At 43.2% G+C, this 21,397-nt stretch overlaps 2 protein-coding genes across 6 annotated transcripts in view; one reads left to right on the top strand and one right to left on the bottom strand.

The window, feature by feature from the left end:
- The window catches only part of ezh1 (enhancer of zeste 1 polycomb repressive complex 2 subunit), a 39,960-nt gene extending 32,760 nt beyond the window's left edge, over window positions 1-7,200 (bottom strand). For 2 of the 5 annotated variants that reach the window (XR_015930960.1, XM_088622951.1), the window contains exons 1-4: window positions 6,805-7,200; window positions 3,799-3,932; window positions 2,342-2,467; window positions 802-924 (exon numbers count right to left, since the gene is read on the bottom strand). Coding sequence is in view for 4 of the 5 variants with exons in the window: in XM_088622951.1 (XP_088479077.1) it covers window positions 802-924; window positions 2,342-2,467; window positions 3,799-3,932; window positions 6,805-6,922 (501 nt within the window). In the remaining variant the exon portion in view is untranslated. Of the gene's footprint in view, window positions 1-801; window positions 925-2,341; window positions 2,468-3,798; window positions 3,933-5,925; window positions 6,185-6,804 lie in introns of those variants that run through there. The other 3 variants (XM_088622950.1, XM_088622949.1, XM_088622952.1) reach the window with 3 other exon arrangements.
- A 7,116-nt stretch (window positions 7,201-14,316) lies between these two features.
- ramp2 (receptor (G protein-coupled) activity modifying protein 2) lies at window positions 14,317-19,651 on the top strand. The gene is made up of 3 exons (XM_088622729.1): window positions 14,317-14,520; window positions 16,618-16,765; window positions 17,218-19,651. The coding sequence occupies exons 1-3, from the start codon at window positions 14,475-14,477 to the stop codon at window positions 17,471-17,473; spliced, it is 450 nt and encodes a 149-aa protein (XP_088478855.1). The 5' UTR covers window positions 14,317-14,474; the 3' UTR covers window positions 17,474-19,651.
- Window positions 19,652-21,397: the final 1,746 nt, after the last annotated feature.

The raw sequence follows: 21,397 nt of genomic DNA, 5'->3' as shown, positions 1-21,397 counted from the left end.
CATGTCACACTTTCAGCCTTTCGGTTTATGGGCACATTTACAGAACTCGGTTTCAGTGGGGTAGTTTGTGGAAAGTAACTATGTTACAAAACACATGACCTCACCAAAACAGTTTCTCCCAAAACTTCTTGCTCAAAAAATACTTCCTTACAAAAAGTAACGTGAAACATGAACGGAATACTTTATAAAAGCAACCTTCTCCGACGCCGCTCATATTATACTTTGGAATCTGACACAAAGAAAAGGTTATAACAGCACATTTCAATCCAAAAACTGAAATCTTTTCTGCTCTCTCATTTCATAGTTAGAATAAATGGATCAAATCCTTCTAACGCTCATGGAATGCTAAGATTCTAGGGCTCTGGGTTCGATTCCACTCTATCTATCGCAGCAGTATCTGCCTGCAAGGAGTGCGTCTGTTCTTTGCTGTTTGCGTGGGTCTCCTCCTGCCTCTCTGAGAGTCTGACAGGCTCCTCTGAATTGTGCCCGTCTCCCTGTGGACCTACAACTGACTCAGTGTCGTGCTCGGGGCTGTCTTGTGCACTGCGTTTTGGGAATAGGTTCCCAGCCCACACCGAATAAGCAATTCATTTTTAAACAGGTCCTCTCAAACGTAGCTATGCAGTTATTTTAACTCAGCTGCTCAGATTGAAAGAATATTTTTTCGGTCGTGCTGTCATCTATGCCCATCTGGGAACTGGCTTCTGGCTACACAGTTTGACACAGTTTTCCGTGTTAGAACTGTACCGTAAGTGCTATTGTGTTAAATCAATGAAGGTATCAAAGCCACCACTCGTTTACCATGAAGTTCTGCTGCAGAGGGGACCAGGAGTACATGAATGGGACGCCCGCCACTGTGTTCAGAGTCCTCATCACGACGGTCTGATTCTTGAACCCGGGGAATGCAGACTCCACCACGCACTGCTGAAACAGCACATTAGAGTTGGCGTGTTATTACAGAGCCCCTCTCCACAGAGCGCGAGCAGCGCTGGCGCCGTGCTGTTAGATCAGGCCGGCCAGCGCCTGGGATGGATCCCACTGGATGCTCCTGGAAACATACTGTACTTCCTGGAAGTGTTGAGTTTTTTCCTCAGTACTTGCCTGCCTCTGGATTAAAGATCAGTTTACTGCAGGGATATCTGTAGGAGTCTCTGCCCAACAGTGTCTTAAATAAGAAATGCTCATACACCAGCGCTCTCTGATACACAGTCACATGTGATGTATACTATTCTCCTGACCTTCAAGTAACATACAAATGTGTATAACAAGGTTTATAATGCACAAGGAGCCAATTTAAGAGACATCACTCCCCCGGGCTCTCTAAAGAATTTACATGTCAGCTGACCTTTTACTTCCATAGGACTGACGCTCGTTCAGGCCGCGCAGATCGAGGTGTCAATGACAAAGCACAACCATGACTTCCAGGGTTCGACCTCAGACGACACAAGGGCGTTCATGACCGTTTCTCTCTGCTCTTATCTGACTCTTGTGGGCAGCGGTGAGCTCATCCGCAAGGACTGTACTATACATTTAAAAGCTCAGGACCAGACTGTCACCAGGCAAGGACAGACAAGGAATGCAGTTTTATCACCTTAAACACACCACAAGTTCCTTTTCCTGCCCAGCGCTTCCTGTTTTTTTCACATGGCCATGTATCACCCTCAAGCTGTCACTCAAGGAGGGACGGAGACAGCTTCCTCACAGCACGAACTGACTGAACTGACTGATTCTGATTCCCTTGGTCGTGGGGTGACGGGGCCTGCTCTTTCTGACGCGGAGGTGCTCGGAAAGCGACTGCACGCCTGCATAAGGATGCAGGGGTGGGGAGTCTCTGGCACACCCCCCTGGAGAGGTGAATGCGATGCTGTGGTGCCGGAGGAGGAAGAAAATGGAGGTCACGGGAAATAAAAAATATTTTATTTATAGGCAGACCAAATCTGGTGCAGGAAGGGGAGTGAGAGGAATGACCATAAATAAGTGAAGAGCTGTCTAGCAGTCTCTAGGAATCATAGATGTAAAGACTCTACATAGACGAGATGTAATGTGAATTGTAGCCTTTATTACAGTACACCAGGGAGTAAGCTCCTCTGACCCACCCACCCTTCAGAGCTACACAGCTTTTTAAACCCTACAAGCTCTGCAGAGCCCGACAGAGACTAGAAGCAAAGGAGGAGGAGCAGACACATCTCTGACTGACGTCCCTGTCTAGCAATCATCTGTCGTACTTACTCCCATCAACTGAGGAATCTCAGTCACAGCTGGTGGGTGACTTGACCCTGGCTCTTGTCCAAGACAGCTCCGTCTGTGCCTTTATAACTCCATACCTATCTGGAGACTTTACCTTCTTGCTGGTAAGCGATCCCATGGAAGGCGCCATCGGAATGGGTTGGATCCTCAGGTTCGACCACTCGTCATTCAGCAATTCGGTCTTCTCCTTGATCTTGCTGCGGTTGGCCATGAACTGTGACTGGGAAAGAAGTGTTCACTTTCAAGCCCAGAACAGACTTTCATGTTTAATAAAATCAAAGTGAGAAGTGTCAGACCCACTAACCTCTGCACCAGAGGATGTGACCTACACAGAGAGCAAAAGGCTTCACTGGTCATTGCCAGCAGCCATGTCACCCTGCAGCTCCCAGCTGGCAGCCCACTGGAGCTCAGCAGGTGGGAGCCTGGCTAGTACCTGGATGGGAGACCTCCTGGGAAAAGCTGAGGTTGCTACTGGAAGAGGTGTTAGTGGGACCAGTAGGGGGTACTCACCCTGCGTTCTATGCGGGTCCTTATACCCAGTATAGTAATGGGGACACTATACTGAGGTCCTGACTTCTTGTGAGAAAAGAGTAGGGGTGTTACCCCGGTATCCTGGCCACATTTCCCCCCTGGCATTTACCAGTCATGGCCTCCTAATAATCCCCATCTCTGAACTGGCTTCCTCACTCTGCTCTCCACCCCACTGAGAGCTGGTGTGTGGAGAGCGTACTGGTGCTCTTTGGCTGCCCTCACATCATCCAGGTGGGGGGTACACTCCGGTGGTGGTGGAGGGGAGTCCCCATTACCTGCAAAGGGCTTTGAGTGGAGTGTCCAGAAAACTGAATGTAAGCGTGACAAAGATGGTGATGATTTATTATTATAAATCACTTGAGGAGTCCACAACCTAAGGCTGACAGAAATAACCTCTTTCCGACCCTGTACATTACCGTTGGGGTCAGTTAGTATAAGCACGATACCATTTTGTAACAATATTATACACATTTTTAACATTAATAAACCACTAGATTAATCAACTCATGTCCAGTCTATAACTGATGTTTAGATGTACATGGGTTTTAATGGTGACACCATGATCCTGACAACCAGTGAGCGCACCTACACACAGCCCACCAGAAAATCAGGGACGCATTTTGCTAAATGCTGTATGTAATGGAGTATTACTGATAATAATGATAATGTTTGATAATAATGATAATGTGATAATGATAATGATAATGTTTCTTTATTAGCCCTATACAATTTCTTGCATTAGGAATTCGTCTTTTTGCATACCCCAGCTTTTCTCCATGGAGACACAGACACACAGACAGGGTGAGAGAAGCTGGGGGTCAGAGCGCAGGGTCTGCCATTGTACGGCGCCCCTGGAGCAATTAGGGTTAAGGGCTTTGCTCAGGGGCCCAACGGAGTAGGATTCCTCTGCCGGCCGCGGGATTTGAACCGGCAACCTTCCAGTAACAGGCGCAGATCCTGAGCCCCAGAGCCACCGCTCCGCCCTGCGCGTGTGTAGCGAGCACCGGCGCTCAGCCCTACCTTCACCTCCTCCGCCTTCCGGAAGCGCTTGAGCTGCCGGAGCCGCATGTATTCGGACTTGACCCTCCTCCTCCACTCCACCAGGCCCCTGGGAGGCTTCCTGGGCTGGGGGCTCACGGGCTCCTCCATCGCTCCTGCAAGAGAGCACCACAGACTGCAGAGCCAGCCTCACGCGGCCCAGCAGCACACCAGAGGCCTGTGCTGCGCGGGTGAGCGCGTTATTGTTGTCGTTGTTTTTTCAATTCAAGCATCCCAAGTTTGATTCTCTAAAACAAAAATGCTATTATCACTGCAGCTGGAGATCATACGGGTAGGGAAGTGGAGGGTGACTGGCAAGGCTTCACTGCACAATGTATCATTGGCATCAGTGGTTGCAAACTCGGGCGTCACTGCAGGAGCAGCAGGGAGGCATGTGGAAGCCAGGGCCGTCGAAGGGAAAGCAGGGATCGAACCCCCGCGGGGCGCTGGCAGGAAGTCTGCACCGCACCCCGATCCGTTTCTTGCGCCAGCTCATTCGGACATCCCGTTTTCTCGCGCGCTTTCTGGTCTGCTCTGCCGACACACTGGCGTCCCGCCCCGGGGTGTACCCTGCCCCGTGCCATGTGCGTGCTCCCCGCACTCCTGTATCCCATCAAGCAGTGAGAAGATGGACCCAGAAGAGGACGAGAAGGGACGGCAGTGGTCACCTCCCGTGTCTCTCCGGCTCCAGTGGGTTTGGCACAGCTCACCCCACCTCTGACTGCTTTTGCTTGTCTGACAACTCCTGGACAACACAGGACACCTGTCCACCACTCCACCGCCAGCTGAGCTTGAAGAGCAGCCCGATTCCTCACCCCACCTGCGGCACTGTTCCTGGCCCATTCCTCCAGTCTGGCCCAGAGGAAGCAGCTCTCTGCGGTCCGGACAGCAGAGCAGGGACCAGCACAAGAGATCCACCAGAACCACCATACTATTACATACTAGGGTGTCCAGAACCTTTGCGAAGCGGTGGGGGTCTACAGGGCAAACATGCTGAAGTGCGGAGGGCACCCCCCCTCCTTGGAAACTGGTTCGGTTGACAACTGACAAATTCACCCCACATGTGGACTAACCCTCATATGCATGTATGTCAAGTACTGCACCCTGTATCTGAAGCAGGTTTAAAGTTTAAACAAAAACTCTCAAAACGTTTACAGTACATGATAATAGCACTGGCGGGTGGTCATGAAGGTGGTTTAATGAAATAATCCGATGCTGGGTGCCCATACCGCGACCGTGCAGCCCCTCTGCGAGCATGAATTGCTCGTCTTTGATCATTTTTTCCCTCCCTGAGCACAGAACTGCTGCCGCCTGTCGCCTGCAAGCGTGTACTGTGCACGCCTGCATTTAAACGGGGCTTTTAAAAACTCTACCGCCACATCCTGGTTATGGACGGTCTGTGGAAAAACGCATCGCGTCGTGCGGAGACTAGCTGGCAGCGCGTGGGGGGGGGGGGGACAGAAATCACATAAAAACACATAAAACAAGCGATGATAACACGCATCGACAACAGAAACGGCCGGCAGAGAATCCGTGATCTGCGGCCGGAGACATTAAACATGCTCCGTGCACATACAAGACAGCGGAGTGCGAGTGGGCGTGCCTCTTCTCCCACAAGCAACATTATGAAAACGGTGCAGCAGAGAAGTGCGTATCACTTTTACACATTCCTGGTCGTTTTCGGAAAAGCTAGAAGCTTCTTCGCATCATCACGCTGCGCAGCTGAAAATCGGCCCAAATTCACGGCACCAAACACTGCCTTTCCTGCCCTACGGGGATTAAAAAAAAAACGCTCCCACGGCAAACATGAGTCGTCTACATATCGAAAGATTTTTTTTTTTTTTTTTAGCCAGCTCGGTTAGTACTACAGTCCCAGCCGAATCACATCATTTTTTTTTTTTACGTGCGCGATTACCGGACCAGCGAGCAGTAAACATCCTCACACGACTGCTATTCGGTTTTCTCGCTAACATGTCCGTTTCTGACGCCAGGGTTTCTGGCTGTTGGCGAACGCACATGAAGAGATACTCAAGGCAATGTCGCAGTTCGGAAAAAAAACACGCACGGCTCAAAACGGAAAAAAAAATGCGCAGAGGATTCGTCTCCTACCTGTTATCAGCAGTACGCTGTGCTAACGCTCTGCAAAGGGAACTCTGGCCCTCGTCTTAATATTGTCCTACAAAACAACGACGCTCTTTTAGTTACAAGCCCGATGCCGATTTCGAGTCAGCTGTGCAGATGCGTTAATGTGCGGATTGCAGTGTTGTCCGCTACCATGCTGAGATTGTTGTTGTACTACAGTTAGAAGCTGCGCACTTAGCCCGGCAGGAGCAGCGAATGACGTCTTTATTATTATCTTACACTATAGCGACCTGTTTCGCTGGACCAGAGGAGGGGCGTTGCGTTGAGCCCGGTTTCCAAATAACTGGAAACCGCTGCACATTTCTTTAGTTTATTTTCGCAATGCATGCGGTCGCTGTCATCCTAGACTGCAGTTTTATAACGGTGCCGTGTTATGTTACCCCCAAATTAATATTTATACGTCAAACTTTCCATCGGGGTTAAATTATATGGGTGAGCACGATATCGGGGGGGGGATACAAATATATATTCTGCAATACTGAAAGCAATCTGCTGTTTTTGGTAAATTAATAAATGACCCGAGATATAAATTTGTAAACTGAGCAACTATTACTTCGGAGCACTCGGAGCAGGTAGCACGACAAGACACCCGAAAAATCCCAGGTTCTATGCATGTGTTTCTTTTAAATGGTCATGACGTTAAAGCACCCCAGGTGGCCTGTCGTTACGCACCAGCGTGTTTGTGAATATGCCCTTTTCCACGATTTCCGTCCACAAGTTACATGACTCATAGTCTGCAGTAGGTTAACGGGAAATTGTAAATGCTATTACAGAAAAAAGAAAACGCTGCCTGTTCCTGGAATAGGACGACAGCCGATTTTTTTTTTAAAAAAGCACAGAACTAACCTTGTTGGGGTTTTTTTCCCGTTGTAATTACCGCACATGTGCTAACAGAAATTGAAGACACGGCGTTCCCAATCACGTCTAAGTAGTAATCTGATTTCTGGCCGTGTGAGAATGACATTTTCCTGCCGTTAAGAAGCTGTCACCTCCCTGCCTATACAGTGCAAGTGGAGTGGAGGGGGTGGGCACAAGCGATAGTCCTTGCACTGTGTCACCGAGCGCTGTGCCACCCGGGCCTGCGGGGACAGCCCAGCCCAGCACGGGCCGCCTGCTCTTTTCCTGCGCCGGAGTGGAACAGCGAGGTGTCGCCCTTCCAGCCTGCCTGCTTGCGCGCCCCGGCTCACATGACTCTGGAGACGCGAGCACGGCGAGGCCCACCGGCGCACCGTGCAGCAGGGCCGAGCCGGGAAGCGCAGCGGAGGAGGAGGAGGAGGGCCGGGCTCGCCGCCGGCGGAGCATTGAAAACGCTGCACCCAGCGGCCGGAGATGAGGCGAGCGAACAAATGCGTGTTGTGGGCGGGTGTGTCCGGCATCTACAGTCCCAGATGCATTCCCTACCCGCACTGATCCTCGGGGGGAATCGAGAAAGGGCTATTGTATTTACGCATTTTAAAAAAAAATAACTTAAAGGGAGAAAATGACAAAGGCATGCTCGTTTGGAGTTCCTGAAGAGCTTATTTGCTGGCTGCCTGCAAGAAGGAAAAAAAGACCCATCTCGAACTTGAATAAGTCGGACTTTGAAAGATCCCCGTGGCACATTTCATACAAGAAGACACATTTTGCTTCAAATACAGAATGTACACCGGGTAGATAAGAAAAATATCACTATGCATTTTTTTATATACAAATATATTATTTTGGTTATGGATTGAATGTTATAATGTCATTCTGACTAAAAATGACCAACCGTGATACATTGCTTGTGCAACAGTCCAAGTCAAGAGTGTATCAGCTCATTAATAATACATAAATCATCCTTACACTTCTATAGCACCATTATGGACACTCCACTGAAAGTGCTTTACAGGTAATGGGGACTCCCCTCCACCACCAGTGTGCAGCCCAACCTGGATGATGTGCCAGTACGCTCTCCACACACCAGCTCTCAGTGGGGAGGAGAGCAGAGTGATGGAGCCAGTTCAGAGATTGGGGTTATTAGTAGACCTGATGGGTAAAGGCCAGAGGAAAATTTGGCCAGGACACTGGGGTAACACCCCTACTCTTTTCAAGAACTGCCCCAGTATGTCTAACAACCACAGAGAATCAGGAACTCGATTTTACATCTCAGCTGAAGGAAAGAGACATTTTTACACTATAGTGTCATCTGTGAAAATTAACAAAAAGCAAAGAGAGGGACCCTTATACCCCTCTTATCAAGAGAGCAGACTTTCGTACCATCAGTGTTCTGGAAGCTGGACTCGGTGAGTGCTCTGTTGCGTCTGAGACCATCTTAGAAAGCAGTTTCTAACCTGTCAAGACACTCTATCCAGTCTGAGAATGACAGGCCACATGTAACGTCACCTCACCAAGATCCTAGTGTAGCACTTGGACCAGGAGCGTTTGAGTACAGGAGGTGGGTACTGTTTTGGTTGGTGAATTACTTGCCCAAAGACACATTCTCTATAATAATAGTTATCTGAAACTGGATTAAGTACACCAACACTACATAAACAACTGACCAACAGAACTGTGCATCTGTGCAACCCAGACAAGTGCATCTCGTCTTGTGCATCTAGAAGTGCAGTATGTTGGAACCACTGACCTCTGCACAGAGAGCAAAAGGCTTCACTGGGCATTGCCAGCAGTTATATCACCCTGCAGCTCACAGCTGGCAGCCCACTGGAGCTCAGCAGGTGTGAGCCTGGTCAGTACCTGGATGGAAAACCTCCTGGGAAAAACTAAGGTTGCTGCTGGAAGAGGTGTTAGTGAGACCAGTAGGGGGCACTCACCCTGTGATCTGTGTGGGTCCTAATGGTCCAGTATAGGCTGTCCTTTGGATGATATGTAAAACCTGACTTTCTGTGGTCATTAAAAATCTCAGGGTGTTTCTTGAAAAGAGCAGAGGTGTTACCCTGGTGTCCTGGCCAAATTTCCCCCTGGCCTTTACCAATCTCTGGCCTGGCCTCATCTCTGAACTGGCTTCATCACTCTGTAAAGTGCTTAGGCTCTGTGCATTAGTTCAGACCTGAACATTTTAAGTCTGTATCCAATCTTGAATCTCTGGTATCAAGGCACAAGGCAGATATTACCCACTCCAAACACAAGGTGGCAGTAAAGAGCCACTCAAGGGAACAGGAGGCCTAGAGAGCTTCAGGATGGTAAAAGACGGTTTTGAAACAGCTGTTGAAACAATTCAAAAATATTAAACATGAAATCCAAAAATCTAATAATTAATAATTTCTACCAATTGCATAAAATGTTGCACAAATTATTTAAGAGTCCTCTGCTGGACTATCTAAAACTATCGCATTGCTAAAACATGATATTAGTACTTTGATGTTCTCAAATGCCAGACAGAGTTTTAGTCTTAGTTATTCTAATGCAGTCACTCATATAAAGCTCATTCGCTCTTGAATTTCAGAAACGCACTGAAGTCAGTGAATTCAGGGAAGGAAGAATGTGAAAGTCAGCAGTTGTTTTTTTAAATGTTTTAAAGAAGCAACATGTAACAAAAATATTGGATTGGAAAAAATAATCAAACCTGTCCTTTCGCGCCTACAACTGAGGGTGTTAGCTCTGGTTTAACAGTACTGGTTATACCCCATGGGCTGTCCTGTCCAGGGGGTACAATGCCTTGCGCCCTTTGCTTGCTGGGTTAGGCTCCAGCTCCCCCGTGACCCTGGGGTGGGTGGGTGGAAAAACCGCCATGACTTACTGGGAGCCTGCAGGCTTAGAAGACGGAGCAGCAGCTCCTCCAGTCCGTGCTGCCTCACCTGTGGAGCCCACGCCGGTCAGGGGCTGGACGGCTCCGCAGAGGATCGCCTCCACACGTGTCCGGCTCTCCCGAGTGGGCGAGAGTGTTGCTGCAGAGTCCTGAAAAACAACATTCCTGACTGAGCAGGTAGAAAATAAAATCAGAGTATCATCCCCACAGATTTCATTTTCATGAGAAGTCACTCCGAGGGTGCCTTGCCAAAGCCTTTTGGAAAACCCAGGTGCTTGCTATCGTAAGCCCTACATTACCCAATATCTGTGACTATGTAATAATAGATGTCAAGAAGATTTGATAAACAAGCTGTTGCCCTTCAGAACCCACAACGGCTTTCCCCTGCAACGCCAATGCAGTCCTGGTGTGATCCTACAGAAACATTTGTTAATTATAGGCTCTGAAATTGCACATAACACACATGGCAAGTTGAGTGACCCATGATCTCCTGAGTCAGCACAATCCTGCTGCCAGCTTGTGGCAGTTCTTACCTACTGTAGGTTTCAGAGCTGTCCCAGTTTTTATGACTAATAAACACCGGCTGCTAACACATTTAACCTAGACTGATCTGAGTGGTCACTATTAGAAATCAACAGTATATTTTCCTCTGAGCCTTGTGTCTTATGAAGTGGAATTCATTTTTTTAGTGTATTCATTGCTTTACATACATCTGAATTTAGTTCGAAGAAGCAGGTTCAGCCCGTCAGGTTGAGACTGATACCATATTTTGTTTTTGATCTTGAAACAGACAGAAAAAAACATTGTGCCCTTCAGATTTGGACAAGCCACCCATCACTGGTGTGACCTTTGACCCGGCACTGGTTAAAATGTGGACCAGATGTGTTTTTCCCCCAACTTTTTTTGTTGGTTGTTTTCTGGGCTGTGATTTCCATACTGCTTCACTGCAGTGTTGTGCTAAACGCTTTCTCCCAGTGAAACTTTTCCAGCATCTACTTTAGTCATCCAAATTGTGTCCTGCCTGAGCGAAAATATGTTGGAACCACGGGCAGGAAATCCAGATTTTGCATATATTTTTCAAATTAATTGGAAAGCAATAATTTACAATGTTTCACACAATCATTAGACTTACTGCACTATTTTGTCTAGTTAGCAAATTATTGACATTTTCCTATCATTTGTTAAGTGATCTTGTTTTAAATAGCTGGGATATTTAAATGCAAGATAAGTTCATTCAAACAGGATATCCTGCAATGTTCTTTCCAAGCTGTGCAAACATATTATCACTCTGTGAAAGTGTTTCCTTCTCACAGCTGTTGGAGTGCAGGATAAGGTTTTAAAGGTTTTAAAACTTTGTTCAAAGCAGTGATAAAATGAATACATAGAGAAAGACTATCCTACACACCAGGACTGCAAACACCTTTTTGGAGCTGTAGCAAAAACATTCTAAAGAACAATAAATGTATTTAATTGTTTATTTAGCCAGGTCAATTAGGAGCCTTTTGCCAATTATAATGATATCCTGCAGACCTAGTTATTCCATAGGATATGAATTTGAATTCTGTACAGTATTTGTAAGGAGATTACCATACTAAAGGGTACAGCAGCGTGACACCCATTGTTTGTCTCACACCCCACGAGTCTGCGGTCAAGAGCCATACAGTATATCTCTTCTCCAACTTCCCACACACAATCAATACTGATAAGCATAAGTAAAGTATAGTAAGAATCTCAGGACTAAAAGCAGCCAGGTTGTTTTCCCCAAGACAGAACAGGATGGAAGTCACTTTCAGCAGCAGCTCCCTGCTACACGTGTTTGTAAGACGTCTGGTGTAGCCAATGTCACACCTTAACAGTGGCTGTGCATGACGCTGTGAAGATCTTCACAATCCTTTAAGACACCTTCACGAAAGGTAGATAGGCATTCATAATAATATATCATACACACCACACAGCAAATATCATGTGTCAGGGCTGAGGTCAGTATGGATATTTACAGTATGTAAAGTATCTCTTTGGAAAAATGGTTATAAAGGATTACAGATGTTATTATAGTGTCTTTATGTAGCCTTTTTGAAGGTGTCATGCTGACAGCAAAACATCAAATACAGCATTACTAAGCGTCACTACAGCAACAGTGCTGTCTTTAATGGACGGTGGTCTGAATGAAATTTTGTTTCCAATAGCGGCAGTGTACTGTACAGTGCTCAGTGTTCTGGAGGCTTTTCAAGGCTGTACAAAATCATCAACAGCAGTGCATTCTAGTTCCCATATAAATATATAGTATTTCGTTAGCCTAGTTTTTGAACTTTTAACAAAAGCCATCCTTTGTATGGAAATGTGGAATCAATTTGTGAAACCAAATCACTTAGCCTGTTCAGGACAAAAACAAAACAGTGTTGTTATACTTGCATTATGCAACGACTGTATCCAAGAAGCTGCTTGGCGTAGCCCTACACCACCACAATGCATACATCAATGAGGGAGAAAACTGAGAGCTGGCTGATTAAAAAGCACTTTGGAAACCAAATTAACCTGCCTTAACACTGCACCCGTTATGTGCATATTCTTGCCACACAACAGAAGGAAGAGAAAAGAAAAGCTGACCTTTGTTATGGAATAGAGCACATCTTATTTTTATTTGTTGAGGTCAAAGGTAAAGTGAATGTTGACCAAAAGCTTCTTCCTGCTAGGGCAGTTTACAGTTCGCATCATTTGGCTGAAAAGCTTTCATTTAGAAAACTCAATTGTTTCATTTTTTAATGGCAACACAAAGACACTTGCTTAACACCCGAGTAACAAAGATCATTTCGGTATTATGGGCGTATACAAAGTCTAGAAGAAGCAAAGTTTAAGAAAGGCAGAAATATATTCTAAAAATCGTGGGGAACCTTCTGTGTGGAGTTTGCATGTTCTCTTCATGATTGCCTGTGTTTTTTTCCCCGCTGTGCTGAACATTCTCACCTTCCTCCAGCTCGTCATGATCATCAGTGACTGGGATGGCTGGAAGTCTGGCGCGAAAGAGAGAGGTCTGAAATAGGAACTTGGCACAGACAGGCTGTTTCCTTTCCCAACATGAGCCACGGCCTCTTGGAAGGGACATAACCAATCAAAGAGGTTTACATCTTGGCTACTAAGTCACTGGCGCCTGGATAGGAAGCTAATCAGCATGCTTTGATATTGATTTTCTTCCTCTTTCCTATCTAGAATAAATAGCCAAAAGCAATTAGCTGTGGTTGAAAAGAAAGGTCTTGTTGAAATGGGTGTCCCAGGGCAAAAAAAAAATAATCTTTTCACCATTTTTTTTCAAGCACACAAATGATTTGATTTGTCTTTCTTCTAAATAAAAAAAACAGTTGTTCCACCCCCTATTTCACGGCTCTAAAGACAGTTTAAATTAAGCTGCTTCTTGAGCTGCTTTTAAAATAAGCCTGAAATTTAAACTAACAAACTGTGCTTTGGTCAGAAAATACTAGAGATGGGATTTTTATTTTTGTTCATTTAACAGAGGTTAAGGATGGATTGTTTGGCATTGTATATGTTTTGTGTTTTGTTACGAGTGGGTTTGGGCTTAGCTCAGAATTTTTGCTACATTTCATCTGCCATGATGTTCAGTATTCCTGCTTTTCCAGACACCTGTTTCCAGCCAACCCTCCACTCCACGGCATCTAGTCCTTTAGCACCCATGCAACAGAGCTGCAGACAGCAGGAAAGGCCAGCCACACTATAAGGACAGTAAGCCAAAGCCCTCGAGATAATAAATAATTAAGTATGTGATGTGTCAAGTGCAATGTCTAAATTGCAGCGCTGTCCAGTTTAATGCAGAATGGTTTACAAGACAACAGCATCATCCTCCAGATCCAGTGGAACCATGTCACCTCCAAAGCCTGCGTTATCTCTCATAATCTACTCTTCACACATCTATCTTCTTCTGCAAGGCACTGGAATCTGCAATATTACCCTTGCAAATCGGAGCACAGGATATATTCCATTTCACCCCAGCGAGATCCAATATCCAAGCAGTTTCTTCCTATTTTCCTTAGAAATTTCAATTCCGTCTTTTTCTTTCTTGAAGGCAAAACCTGGGCGTGTGATGTCTGTATTTTAGGAATGAATTAAAGGTGTACTGTATGTACAGTATTTTATCTGCTCTTTCTTTTTTCAGAATGGTCCAAGAAGGAACCAAGGGTGCCTTTTGACACTAATATTGTCTGATCAGTCAGAAAGTAAAATAATGATTTCAACAAACTGAATAATTTTGACCTCTTCATCTTTAATGCTAAATGGAGCACTATCATAAGTTTTAGCACCTGTAATTAAGTACACGTGTCCAAATCTTTCTTCAAATTACTCAAAGCTGTAAATGATCCTTCTTTCAATATAATCATCAGTATAATACAACCAGAAAATAAAATGCAAAAAAGACCAGGACCAAAACTATCTTCCAGAATATATACAAGGACACTTACAAGGGACAAAATACAATCCAACATGAAAGCCTAACAAAATCCATTAAAATGTAGCAGATAAAACTGGTATTTAACATTATCAACATCCGTGAATGATCAAATCAGCACTGAGCTAGTAAATAAATAAACAGGAATCCTTGTCAGATCTCAAGGCCAACATCTCCAGACAGGATCTGAAGTCAGGGGAGGGTTCTTTTCTGCAGCCATTGTCCTGTATTTCTTTAAAGGATCCTAAGGGAACACTTCTTAATGCAGACGTATGTAGCCCAGCTTCACTTATTCTGTGTCTCAGGAAAGCCAATTATACCTCTGCTCGCAAAATGAACAAACTGCTTAATTTTCTCATCTTCCCACTGGCGTTCTTTGGTATGTATTTTTAAAGGTTTTATCGAAATATATGTATTAGACCATTTATTTGATATGTACAGGCTGTTCACTGTAACCTGGCAATAAGGTATCATTGTGAAAACACATTTTTAAAAGATGCGTGCCAGTTTGAGAAGAAAGTTTGAGAAGACGCGTGCTAGTTTGCTGTTGTATTTAGGTACCTTGACTGTGTTTTCCGATCTTTCTTTATTACCATTGGGCATAACCTGACACTCTTCATTACATCTCAAAGACAGCTGAGCACAGGATGAGAGAAGGCATGGTGGAATCAGGTATTCTTTGGAATTCACCGTGATCCCTGACTCTGTGGGAACACAATGGTTTTTCCCGGATGAGTTTCCCATTATTTCAACAATTTAGAATATAAATTAAAAAACTCAATTTAATTCATTTGTTCAGCTGTTCCTCTTACACAATTTTCCAGATCCTAAATAGCCTAAGATTTCAAAATATCTATAAATTGTAACTTGAAATCTACAACTTATTTAAGCTCTTTTTAAGTCTACACTTATTCCTAGTTCAGTGTATTTATTAAACATTTGCAGACACTGACATGGATTGGAGAAAATCTGAAAATCTGATTTTAAGGAACAGATCTGGCTAATACATGCTAATCGTTATTAAAGCTTAGAAGATTTTATTCCAGATTGCACTTTGAGAATATTATTACCGATTTGTTAAATCAAGATGTTCTTTCTACATCTTAGAAATAACTACGGTTATCTGTAGAAAATCATCAGCTTGGAACAGGTGTGAGTAGGTTAATAGTGTGCCATTACTGGACATTGACTCCTCCAATACATTCATTACTGAATTTATCCTTCATTTTTTTACTAACCCAGGTGTGGGATATCACTACAAATAATTAACTGGAACAATGCTATTATGTATTACATAATATTTATACTGTTGGACACTATTTTTATATCCTTATCAACAAAAGTATGAAGCTTTTTGAAAGTCAGGTTAGATTTTTCTCGTTAGATTCTCAAATCCTACCACAGCTCGACACAAACCATTTTTTGTGATAACAATGATGGCAGAGATTTTGTAAATTATTTCTATTGATAAGATGATCAGTAAAATACCCGTTTATCTTGGAAATACAATTTATATTCAAGTACAGTATATTCATATTCATATTCATTTATAATACAAGTATATTCATTATATATATGTTCATTATATATGTTTTTATATTGTATAACATTATATTTGTTCATTATAATGAATATATCAGATTAAATACCATATGTATCCAGAAATGTTCTGCATTTCATACTTCTTGTACACTATGTTTGAATTAGTATTGACCTCAAACTTGAATATGGTCCATGGCACTAAATCCACATTTCAGTGCTGTTTTTTGTCTGCTTAGCAGGACAGCCAAGAGAGTCATCGTGTCTTAGAAGTGCTGTTTTATTACTTTTTTTGAATTGCTTAAATACACAACATTAACTATTGTAACTCAATGAGCTCATTGATTGGCACCTTCTTTATGTGGTGAATATACAATAAAGCTGTTGAATTTACATTTTACCCTCTTATTAGTCAGGTGCAATGTACTTTCCCCTTGTAATTTGGTTATTTGACGTCAATTATGCAGCTTTTATTGCCCTATTGTGAACCCTGTTCCTTCAAAAAAAAGCTCCAACAGGGACTTTTAAGAAGTTGTCTGCTGTGAACTAAATAATCCAACATTTTTTTAGTATCAATGAAAAAGCTGCAGCTACAACACAGTCCAAAGCTGCATGTTATCCAAGTTTTTATCAACTCAGTCTTCTAAGTAAATGAAGGAAAACAAAATAGCCATAGAATATACAGTAGTTCAGGTGGGGAGCTGCATCAGCATGCGTAGGCTGCAAAGGAACATGTAAAGGTTTATTCCCTGCTGAAAAGAGAAGAAAGAAAACACAACGTTTCGGCTGTGGAGCCTTCTTCGGGTATAAGTGTAAGCCCACACACGCGAAGAAGGCTCCACAGCCGAAACGTTGTATTTTCTTTCTTCTCTTTTCAGCAGGGAATAAACCTATTGCTTGTTCTATATAATATACAGTATGTCTATTGTATTCTCAGAGGCTAATGCACATCGGGAGCAGTCCTTCAGTTTGCACTGCAATGAGACCCTGCTGGAAGAATTCAGCATGTACTGCTGGCTTCCCTTCCATGGAGACATGTCACTCATGCAGAAGGACAGCTTGTGCGACTGGAATAAAGTCATCAGGTTTGAGTGCCCTTTCACAACTACAGATACAGTACGTGGACATACAGGCTATCGAAATACACAGAGATTCCTGGCCCCTCTATGTGCCCAGCACGTCAGAGGAACTACTGTTTGTTGCAAAGCCAAGAAGCAATCTAACACAGCAGTTTATTTAACTTAAAAAAGTCAAGATGGTGAAATTCAGTTAAACCAGCTTAAGAAATATGAATAATGTTTCTTGTTTAGACAGCTTCATTGCTATCCAAGGGTTAAAATTGATCCTGCCTTTTTAAACAGGATCGTTCATACTGCTTGAAACAGTCCCTCTAATTCTTAAATTCTTACATCAGTGTCATTCAGTGAAGGCTGAATTGATTCAACACAAGGCATCTCATTAAGTAACCACATAGGTACAGAAAGCACCTCTAGTATGATATACTGTATGAATGTAAAAAACATTCTTTTTTTTCTAGGTCATACAACACTCTCACCATCTGCATGCAGCATGTGACAGAAATGCTAAGCTGCTACTATCCCAATCCCAAAGTGCAGGACTTCTTCCTGCAGATCCACTCCCAGTATTTCCAAAACTGCACTGAGGAGGAGGAGGAGGTGTTCACAGACCCCCCCGAGGCCGTGGTCCTCACCCTGATCATCGTGCCTGTCTGTCTCATCCCTGTCCTGGTGACGCTGGTTGTCTGGAAGAGCAGAATCAGGGAGCAGGAGTGAGGGCTGAGAAGCAGCAGGCAGAAAAGGAGGAGAAAGATTGGATCAACTGGACTGCAAAAATTATTTCTCCAATGCAACATCTGCTCCACTTTAAATGCACCCTAATATAACCCCAGACAGATTTCCTAAACTACGGTTAAGTCTAAATCACTTAGTTTTCACTCTACGACATTTTTCTTTATGGATATGTGCCTTAAAATATTTACTCGCTTTCAGAAAAGCAGGAGGATTTGCATCTGCAGCAAACAGCTTTGAGAATTTCCCAGTGTTTAATTTTCTGTGGTCACTGGCTGGACACATGGGCAGCTTGTGTAATAAATGTCCTACCAGGGGGAGCTGGAAGACAGTTGTCAGACCATGATGCAGCACAGAGAGCAGAGAGCACAGTTTCCTCACAGTCAGAGTGCAGTGAGCCCTGTGTGTTTCCTCACTGTCAGAGCTCAGTGAGCCCTGTGTGTTTCCTCACTGTCAGAGCGCAGTGAGCCCTGTGTGTTTCCTCACTGTCAGAGCGCAGTGAGCCCTGTGTGTTTCCTCACTGTCAGAGCGCAGTGAGCCCTGTGTGTTTCCTCACAGCCAGAGCGCAGTGAGCCCTGTGTGTTTCCTCACTGTCAGAGTGCAGTGAGCCCTGTGTGTTTCCTCACTGTCAGAGCGCAGTGAGCCCTGTGTGTTTCCTCACAGCCAGAGCGCAGTGAGCCCTGTGTGTTTCCTCACTGTCAGAGCGCAGTGAGCCCTGTGTGTTTCCTCACAGCCAGAGCGCAGTGAGCCCTGTGTGTTTCCTCACAGCCAGAGCGCAGTGAGCCCTGTGTGTTTCCTCACAGCCAGAGCGCAGCGAGCCCTGTGTGTTTCCTCACAGCCAGAGCGCAGCGAGCCCTGTGTGTGTCCTCACAGCCAGAGCACAGATGAAGCCTGGTGACGTCTGCAGAAACAATGACTGCTCCACATTTTATGTTTCCTTGAACTTTTCTGCACATTCTTTTATTTGATTTCACAATTTCTTTGTAATAGCCAAAGTCTTCCTGTTTCACTTGGTTCAATTGAGCCAGTGGTTCTTAACTCTGGTCACAGGGCTCTCTGTGTCTTGTTACAATGCTACACATTGAAAACACTTTAGCTTAGGGATTGCAAATGACAATTTAAACATTTTGTAAATATAACTATTGATTTATTATACTAATCCTGATCACAGCAGGATACATATCCTTGTTATTTATTAATTTTGATCCTATTGTCAGAATATCATTAATAATGTGTTGATAAATTATCTGAACATGAAACATCACTGTTTTATCAGTGTTGTAAAAAAACTAATTTTCCATCTGATTTTGAAAAATGTCACTTTACCCTATATGCATTAGGTGTATTAAGACAAAAACCAGTGGAATGTGATCTTCTTCTTTAAATTAAAATTGAACTGAAACCTTTCTGTTTTTGGACAGCACTGTCTCAGAAAGTAGCAACAATGTTTCCACATGAATACTCTGATCAGAATTTAAAGCATCTGTAATGGTCTGTTGTTCCTGGACACCTACAGTATAGTTGTGTATGTACATTTTCCATTCTTTGTCCAGGGCTTGTTATATGCAGTATTTTTGGTATAAATGTAAAAAGCTCCTTGTTCTTAGTGAAACCGTGAAAAAAAATAAAACCAGAATAAGGCTACAATAAAACTAGTATGAAGGTGTTGTTAAGACAAAGCTTGATAATACAATCGTTCTGCTGAAAAAAGTTACTTTTCTCTTTTTCCATTTGGTGGTGGCCAGACATGGGAGCAAAGTGAGAAAATTATGGCTGAATACAAAACAGTAAATTTAGCCAAATATTTATTATGGAGTTTCTAGCTGTGGTTTCAGAGACAAAACGTAACATTGCACCATTCTCAGTTAAACACACATACAGGTGCTGAACACCTCATGCTCAGTTTTCATTATTTCACATTGCTGTCTCCATTCCATTAGCTCACCTCTTGCAAGCCCTCAGCTCAGTCCACTAGTCCTTCTGACTATCACATGATGCTGTGATTGTGTGTGTACTTAATTCAGAATTAGCATGATGCTGTGATTGTGTGTGTACTTAATTCAGAATCAGCATGATGATGTGATTGGGCATGTGTATAATTCAGACTTAATATTATTATATTACATTAAAATGAAGAATGAAGCATGGTTGAAACATAAAGAATGTTCCTTTTTCTCCCTTTACTTTGTTTGGGGCATTAGCAGCCTGTAATTGAGTTCTTGTAGTTAATTGTGTTGTTTTTGTGGCTGTTGCAGTTTAAAAGATCCGTATTATATTCTCGAAAGGGAGAGATAGCAAAAGAGGTAATAACTCTTATCATAGCCTATCCCCTTGTGAAATCCACCCATCAGAGGAAATGAGAGTTTCCTGTTATTTTTTTTCAATCTTTTCCTTTAGAAAGGTTTAGATGTGCACTCTCGATTCACAAGGAGACAGGAGGATAAACTCCTCTAAAATGGAAGAAGCTTGTTCTTCAAGTATTTTATTAGTCCTGCTATGGGGTAAGTTCACATTTAACTATATACTGTATATAACTCTTGCTCAGTAATTTTAAGGATGATTTTGTCGTTGCTGGACATTTTCCTCCCTTATTTTAGTAAGTGCAAATAAGGTTTTAATTCAAAAAAAGAACAGACTCCAGGCAAATGTCATTAAAATAAAATATGTTTTTACTCAAATGGGATGGATCGATGATACAGCTGGTATGAGCTTCCACCAAATAAAACGAAATGTGATTTGCAATCTCTCCTTCTATTTTAACAGTGATGTAAATTAATGCTTTGAAATGAAAAAAAAAAACATAAAATGACTTGATTTTGTGTGGAGAGCAGAGTGGGCGGAGTTCAGTCTGTAGTTAAAGTTGTTTAAAAATCAACAAAACATTTACAAAAAACTGTCATTGCTTGGTTTCCTACAATTCAGACCATGCACTCGTCTGGCCAAGTGCTGTTTATTTATTTTTATCTGAAGAACTCTCAGATTGCTTCTCTGATGGACAAGAATTCTGTCAAACCTAGATTGCTCTACAAACAAAAGACACAGTTTGATACATTTACAATATCTATGGTACATGGAAAAAGAACTTAGTGCAATATAAAGCTGATTCAGTGTTTCAATTGCAGTGCTCCAACACAAAGTGGGATAAAATAATTTACACTGTACTGAAGGAAGAAATATTTTTACACCTCATGAAGGTAGACAAAAAGTAATATTTTGGTAATATGTAGGGTACACATACCCTAATAGCATGTATGGAATTGGCAAAATGTCTTATAAAGCTAGAAAGGTTTCAGTATACTTATTGACATAACATTGCACACTAATAAGATAAATGAATGATGTTTAAGAAAACAATGGTGAAGTATATTTAGATTTTATTCTGTTTAAATACCCTTAGATCAGAGTTTATCAACATTTTCCCTGGTTATCTATTTCAAAATACAGTATCCTTATCTTTGAAGCAGTGGATGCTTATCAAGATGAAGTCCATCGTTATTAAAAATAATGCCTGCATCAGACATGTGGGGTTCATCGCTGACTGGAATTAGACCTGTCCTCTTTCTGACTGATAGGAGCAGGTCAACTTAAAAATTAAAAAAGAAAACACGAAATTCAAAGTTCATATCTTCACGGACATAAAATCACAGTGATACACATATTGAACAGAAATGAGTTGGGTTTTAATTGGCCCAGCCAATAAAGGGGCTCCCTTGGGCACAGGCTGAGCTCTGTGATGCAGGTGTCAGGGATTCAAGCCTGTGTTGTGTTACTAGCTGACTATGACTGTCTATCTAACACATTGATTGGAAGATTTTTTTGGTAAAGGAATTATCCAAGGTTTCATGGCGTGATCAATGCCACGGAGCATCATATACCTTTTTCTCTGCCTGTGCAAGCCGTGCTTGTTTC

The sequence above is a fragment of the Lepisosteus platostomus genome, chromosome 28 (assembly GCF_059453375.1).
Source record: "Lepisosteus platostomus isolate fLepPlt1 chromosome 28, fLepPlt1.hap1, whole genome shotgun sequence".
NCBI lineage: Eukaryota > Metazoa > Chordata > Actinopteri > Semionotiformes > Lepisosteidae > Lepisosteus > Lepisosteus platostomus.
Note: the sequence above shows the minus strand (reverse complement) of the source record. Positions and strands in the feature narration are given on the sequence as shown.